General features: G+C 41.8%; 1 protein-coding gene across 1 annotated transcript; it reads left to right on the top strand.

Moving 5' to 3' along the window:
- Positions 1-1,631: 1,631 nt before the first annotated feature.
- Positions 1,632-3,658, top strand: LOC126697404 (uncharacterized). The gene is made up of 4 exons (XM_050394399.1): positions 1,632-1,701; positions 2,259-2,811; positions 2,977-3,268; positions 3,422-3,658. The coding sequence occupies exons 1-4, from the start codon at positions 1,632-1,634 to the stop codon at positions 3,656-3,658; spliced, it is 1,152 nt and encodes a 383-aa protein (XP_050250356.1).
- The last annotated feature ends 4,191 nt before the right edge of the window (positions 3,659-7,849 follow it).

Genomic DNA, 7,849 nt, shown 5'->3' with positions numbered 1-7,849 from the left:
AAATGTGAGTGAAGAACTATGAATACACTAAGAGAAATGATAAGTACAATTTTTGTGACATATTTATAATGAAGTAAAATTCTACAGAAACCATCGGTATTTAATTAGAAGACTACACTTGGAATCAAAACATTTTGGCATTAAATGTTGACAAAATTTTGTTGCCATATTAGCCTACCAGAAATCTATGTCATTTGTAACATGGATAAATCATGCAGATTTTGTTAAGCTTTCTCCAAAAACTTGCGTCACTCTTGTCCTATTTCTCCACTACTGAACAAATTTTTTTTTGACTAATTTTGGTAACAAATTTGGTTGTAGCGTAAGGTTACAATTTCATTCAGTATCTTTTTATTGGATGTAAATTTTGACAAATCTACTATTAGAACACGTTTTATTTTTATGTCCTTCATAATTAAAAATCTTCCAAATGATCAAAGATCAATAACTATATTATTAATCAAATATTTAAATTTTAAGTTTTTATAGTCTAAAATTATGCATTAAAAAAATCTTATAAATCGAATAGAAATTACATCCGATTGACATGAAATTTGATATGTGTATTAAAAACATAATGAACATGTAATTTAATGGTTAGTTTTTAAAATTATGTAGTCATGTTAGTTTTTGTTAGTGAAATTTGTATTTATAATAATAATATTCACAACATAATAATATTTTACCATCAGGCAGGCATTAGGCACAACATTCAACATCAAACAACATTATGAATAAGGCCAATTCATAAAATTAGTAGTAAATTACCTTATCAGCTAGGAATTATGTTGAAGGAAGCAACTCTTTCCACCCTCCAGTCATTCCTTGCTCGATGGATCATCATGCGTGTTTTGTGTGGCTGAATCAAAAAACATAGCAACAACAACAATTGAGATAACTATTAAATAATTCCAAACAATAAAATCATGGTTGCACAGCCAACACCTCACCAATGGAGTGGACATGCAAAGGAGTTTAATAAAAGATATATATGTGTTAATAGGATAAGAGACCCACCACTATTGAGAAATTTGAAAAAATATAACATACCCTCATCAAGTCGATCTCTTGTTATGCGAAAATCCCCATATAGTAATGACAATAGATGATAGTGTAAAACAAATAGATTTCTAAAAGACCTGTAGCAAAAAATAATAATAATAATAATAATTGGATCAAAATACTCACCATTCTAATGAAGAGGAAATAAGGATGGCCTAATTTCTATCAAAAGTGAAGATCCATCTTCTTTTTCTTTTTCATTTTTTTTAGAAGAAAATTGAAGAACTAATAGGGCAGTTTTGAATGTGGGGTAGCTTTAGCGATAACTTTGTGTGGGAAGTGGGTTCTTGTTTTTTGGCTTGGGTGGGAGTTAGAGATAGAAACAGGTCTTGTGAAATTTGTAATTGTATGGTATTGGCTTATTTTTTGTAGGCATTTTAACTTTTTTTTTTAAAACTTATTTTTCTATTTAAATAAAATGTAAAGGTATAGTTGTTTTGAATAAGTGGGTTAGTGGGTTAAGGAAAGGCTCAATTCACAGTTTTCCTGAATTGATTCAAGAGTTCGGTGTACGGTTCATGACCTGTAGCCAAGTCCCTCAACCCATGGACGTGTTACTGTCAATCAAAATGGGGGCAAGGGAAACCCTCCACAGCTACGCTAACCAGTATTGGGAGCTGTACAACGAGATTGGCGGAGGTAATAAAAAAATCACGGCAAGTACTGTAGGATGGGGTTGCTTGAGGATTCCGGCCTACAGGAATCATTGACGAGGAGGCCTCCTGCGGACATAAGGTAGTTGATGAGGCATATCGAAGAATATAAACGTTTGGAAGATGATCGGCTACAAAACAAGGGCAAGGCCCCAGTCATAAATCATCCTCGGCATATCGGCTTACCGTTCAGGCCCCAGAAGGATTTGAGGATTCGAGAACCAGAGCCACAGATGGGAGAAATGAATGTAGCCTTCAAAGAACTAGTGCATAGAATCATTGATCGAATTAAGAATGAGCCATACTTTCAGTGGCTAAACAAGATGTGGGGAGACCCATCTAGAAGGAATCAGAACTTGTATTGTACTTACCATAAAGATAAAGGGCATACCACCGAACAGTATAGGGTGTTAAAAGATCATCTAGAGCAGTTGGTAAAAACGAGATACCTGAAAGAGTTCTTAGTGGATCCTAGGAATCAAGAAATCGAGCAGGGCGCCTAGCCCTGCGGAAATCCTCTCCCTCCCCCATTGGGAGTAATAGAAGTTACCCACGCGGCACCTAGAGGTACTCAGATATTCAGCAAAAGGGAGGTACTAGTTGTGGCATCGACGGAAAGCTACGTGGGTGAACGAACCCCCGAGAAGAAATTGAAGTACACTCGGGAGCCCATTGCCTTCAATAATGATGACCTGGAAGGCACGATTCAACCATATGATGATGTCTTGGTAGTTGCAGCCCGAATAAATGGTTTCATAGTAAAGAGAGTGTTGATTGATCAGGGGAGCGGCGTCGAGGTGATGTATCCTGATCCATTCAAAGGGCTCGGCCTAAAGAGTGAAGATCTCTCTAGGTATGATACACCTCTAATGGGATTTGACGGTCGTATGGTGATCCCGGAAGGGAAAATCACGTTTCTTGTGAATATGAAAGGTAAGAAGGTAATGGTGACATTCATAATGGTCACTTCTTTCTCTCTGTACACTGCGATCTTGGGAAGGCCGTGGATTCACGCAATGAGGGCTGTACCATCCACCTTGCATGTAAAGGTCAAGTTCCGCATCGAGCAGGGAATCGCCGTAGTAAGGGGCAATCAGTAAATGGCAAGGTAGTGTTTGGTGGCCATAATTGATCGGGGAATCAAGCAAAAGGAGTCAATTGAGGAGACTCCTTTATACCAATTACAGGGGCTCTAAAGGGAAGTAGGAGCCAGCTATACCGAGGACTTGGTAAGAGTAAAGATATTGTCGGATGTTGACAGGAGCTTTCTGATTGGAGCAAGTGTGAAGGACGAAAAGAGGGTAGAGATATTGTTATTTCTTATGCAGAACGTAGACGTGTTCGCTTGGAGCTCGAATGAGGTGCCCGGGGTGGACCTCGAGTTTATAGTTCACAAGGTCAACGTAGATCCCTTGCATCCTCCCAAGAAGCAAAAGCCGAAAAGGTCGGCTAAGGAGCATGCCGATGCTATTAGGCAGGAGTTCAAGAGACTAAAGGAGGTTGGGGCAATAAAGGAGATATTTTTTCCGGAATGGCTTGCAAATACTGTGGTGGTAAGAAATAAAAATGGCAAGTAGAGGGTTTGTGTTGACTTCACTGACCTCAACCGAGCATGTCCAAAGGACCCATTCCCTATGCCGAAGATTGATCAGTTAGTGGATGCCACATATGGGTATCCAAGGATGAGCTTTCTGGATGCTTTTCAGGGTTATCACCAGATTTCCCTAGCTACCGAGGACCAGGAGAAGACATCATTTATAACCCCTGATGCTAACTACCACTATACGGTGATGTTGTTTGGTTTGAAGAATGCCGGGGCCATGTATCAGCGAATGATGACGAGAATGTTTCGGGACAAGATAGGGCATACAATTGAGGTGTACATTGATGACATGGTGGTGAAAAGCATACAATTGAGGTGTACATTGATGACATGGTGGTGAAAAGCAAATGGGAAGCACAACACATCGAGGATCTCAAAGGAGTGTTCGAAGTACTTCGGCAATACAGGCTACGCCTTAATGCCAAAAAGTGTGCTTTCGGAGTGGGGGCTAGCAAGTTCCTAGGGTATTTGATCACTAACCAAGGAATAGAAGCCAATCCTAACTAGATTGAAGCGGTGAAACGCCTTAAACCATTGAGCAATCCTAAGGAAGTCTAAGGGCTGATCGGCATGCTAGTCGCTCTTAATCAGTTTATTTCAAAGTTCGCCGACCGCTGCCGACCATTTTACCAACTTTTGAAAAAGCGGAGGGGGTTCTAGTAGAGTGAGGAGTGTGAAAAGGCTTTTCAAGAATTGAAAGAATATTTGGTGCGGGCACCAATGTTGACAACACCAGAACCTGGGGAGGATTTATTCATGTATCTCTCGGTATCAGAGCATGCCGTGAGTGTCGTGCTTCTGAGGGACTAAGAAGTGCAATAGCCAGTGTATTACATCAGTAAAAATCTAGTTAATGCTGAGACGAGGTACTTGCCCATGGAGAAGTTGGTGTTAGCACTGGTGCACGCCATGCGGAAGCTACCCCATTACTTTGAAGCTCACACTGTTTATGTATTGACCAAGTATCCTCTGTCGTTACTATTGAAGAGGTTGAATTTCACGGGAAGGATAGCTAAGTGGGGAACTCGACTGGGTTCTTTTGATATTAGGTATAGGCCAAGAAGCTCGGTGAAGGGCCAGGTCCTAGCTGATTTTGTTGCAGAGTTTTCCCCGAGGGAGGGAAATGAGATGATTTGCAATACAGAGATCCCGTGGAGGGTATTAGTGGACGGTGCATCCAGCGCATCAGGAGCTGGGGCCGGGATCATAATCATCACCTCGGACGGAATAAAGTTGGAACACTCCTTTAGGGTAGGCTTTAAGGCCTCTAACAATGAAGCTGAGTATGAGGCTTTGTTGGCCGGGTTATGAGTTGTATCAGAACTGGGTGCTAAGGAGGTAGAAGTCTATTCAGATTCCCGATTAGTGGTCAATCAAGTACAAGAAAGGTTTGTGGCTAAGGACCCCTGGATGATGAGGTACTTACGGTTGGTGAAGCAAACCATGGACTGCTTTCCAAGCGTCAAAATGGTCCAGGTGGCAAGGGGACAGAACCGGCATGCCAACTCTTTGGCCACATTAGCGTCCTTATCAACCGAGGGAATTCTTCGATTAATAAATGTAGAGATGGTAGCAGAACCAAGTTTCAGTGCAAGAGCAGGTGTCTCACAGGTGGCAACGGTCGGGCCATGTTGGATGGATCCAATCATCAAGTTCCTAGTCGAGGATCATTTGCTGGATGATGAGAAGGAAGCAGAAAAAGTACACCGAACAGCTACTCGGTATTGGTTGTTGGCTGATCATAAGCTATATCGAAGATCTTTTGGCAGGCCTTACCTACAGTGCTTGCACCCCAGCAAGGTTGAGGAACTACTAGCTGAGCTACATGATGAGGTGTGCGGCAGTCATGTAGGGGGTCGTTCGTTAGCTTACCGGGCAATGACCCAAGGATTTTGGTGGCTGCAAATGCAGAAGGATGCTAACGAGTATGCGCGAAAATGTGAGCAATGTTAGAGGCACACCCCTATGATCCACCAACCGACAGGGAACTCGAATCCCATTAGTAGCCCTTGGCCCTTTACACAGTGGGGGCTAGACATCGTTGGCCCATTCCCCCGAGCGACAAGAAATTGGAGGTTCGTCCTAGTGGCCGTGGATTACTTCACCAAATGGGCGGAAGCAGAGGCCTTGGCGAACATTCGGGATGTGGATGTAAAGAAGTTTGTATGGAGGAATATAGTGACGAGATTTGTGATACCGGAATCCCTAGTGTCGGACAACGGGTTGCAATTTGATAGCAAAGCTTTTCGTGAGTTTTGTGGCAACCTCGGCCTCACAAATCAGTATTCAACCCTGGCATACCCACAGAGCAACGGCCAAGCCGAGGTCACCAACAAGGCCATTGTGAATAGGCTGAAGAGGAGGTTAGAAGGTGCCAAAGGTAGGTGGGCAGATGAGTTGCCCAGTGTTCTATGGGCGTACCGAACTACACTGAGAAGGTCTACGGGGGAAATCCTGTTTTCCCTAACATATTGAGCAGAAGCAATCATACCTGCAGAAGTAAACTTGTGCAGAGCTCGGGTTTCAGGATTCAGCCCCATCGAGAATTCAGAATTGTTGATGAAATAGTTGAGCATGCTGGAAGAACGCTGGGAATCAGCGACTATACGGCTGGCAGAATATCAACAAAGACTTGCCCGGAGATACAACAGGGACGTAAGGAAAAGGGAGTTTGGAGCAGGAGATCTGGTACTTTGGAAGGTAATAGGGAATACATAAGACATCAACGTAGGGAAGTTAGCACCAACTTGGGAGGGACCATATAGAGTCACCACTATTGCAGGGGCAGAAGCATATTACTTGAAGGATTTGAACGAAAGACCACTTCCCTGACCATGGAATGCCCACAATCTAAAGAAATTCTACCATTGATTATCAGTATGCAAGGGTACATGTTGAATGTAATATTATATGTGCACATTAATTAATGCAAAAGCAATGTTTGTCCATGCAGGTTTATCAGTACTTATGATTTTACCGTTGTTAATTCATTAAGTTCTGGTCAACGCACACGGAAAATTCCATTTCAAATTTTTCAAAGGACAAAAACCTGTTCCTGACTGGATTTTCATCGCCGAGCAGGTGGAAACCTTACGCTAAATCTTTCCAAGGACAAAAACTGTTCCCAGCTCGATTTTCATCGCTGAGCAGGTGGAAACCTTACGTTAAATTTTTCCAATGACAGAGATCTGTTCTCGGCTCGATTTTCATCGCCAAGCAGGTGGAAACCTTATGCCAAATTTTTCTAAGGATAGAAACCCGTTCCTGGCTCGATTTTCATCACCGAGCAAGTGGAAACCTTACGCTAAATTTTTCCAAGGACAAAAACCTGTTCCCAGCTCGATTTTCATCGTCTAGCAGGTGGAAACCTTACATTAAATCTTTCTAAGGAAAAAAGCCTTGCCTCGGCTCGATTTTCATCACCGAGTAGGTGGAAACCATACGCTAAATTTTTCCAAGGATAGAAACCTGTTCCCAGCTCGATTTTCATCGCTGAGCAGGTGGAAACCTTACACTATATTTTTCTAAGGATAGAAACTTGTTCCCAGCTCGATTTTCATCGCCTAGCAGGTGGAAACCTTACGTTAAATTTTTTCATAGACATAAACTTATTCTCAACTCGATTTTCATTGCCGAGTAGGTGGAAAGCTTACACTAAATCTTTCTAAGGACAAAAGCCTTGCCTCGGTTCAATTTTCATCACTGAGCAGGTGGAAACCTTATGCTAAATTTTTCCAAGGACAGAAACATGTTCCTGACTTGATTTTCATCACCAGCAGGTGGAAATCTTGCGCTAAAACATCCTAAGGATGGAAGCCTATCCTCGGTTCGATTTTTAACACCGGGCTGGTGGAAGCCCAATTTTAAGCTTTATCTAACAGTAATCTACTTCCCGGTTAGATCCTCATCGTTGGACGGGGTCGGACTTCACACTAAGTTACTCCAAGAATTGAAGCAAGCTTCCCAACTCTAATCTAATCACTGAAGACGTGGAGATAACGTCGAATTATTCAAGGGATGAAAGCCCATTTACCGGGCACAGCTCGCATTACGAGGAAGGTAATTACTCTATGTTCTCCTAAAGGGTCAACGTATGTCAAATTCAGTTATTATTGCCAAGGATCCAATTATTTCTAAATAAAGAAGATCCCTTCCAGAGCGATCTCGGTCACCATACATGTCTGTATGTAATCTTTCCTCTTGAAGAGAAACAAGCCGTTCCAATCACTACTTGGAAGCGGACCATGATCAAACTACCCAGTTACTAAGAGCACATATAATATGCAGAAAATGAAAGAACATAATAAAAGGAACAACTTAGAATCAAACATCCATAGACATGCTTAAGGCAAGTGTTCGGCAATTATACCATAATCAAATAAAGCTAACGTATAAAAATTAAACCAATGTTTTGTCACCATAACTCGGTGACTAAGGGAAAGTTAAACCCAGAAAAATAATTGTTCTGTCACCACAACCCGGTGACATAGGCAAACCTAATGAAAATAGAGAAATTACTTAAGCAAAAGAA

The sequence above is a fragment of the Quercus robur genome, chromosome 2 (genome assembly GCF_932294415.1).
Source record: "Quercus robur chromosome 2, dhQueRobu3.1, whole genome shotgun sequence".
Lineage (NCBI taxonomy): Eukaryota > Viridiplantae > Streptophyta > Magnoliopsida > Fagales > Fagaceae > Quercus > Quercus robur.
The sequence above is the reverse complement of the archived record's forward strand: the minus strand, read 5'-3'. Positions and strand labels throughout refer to the sequence as shown.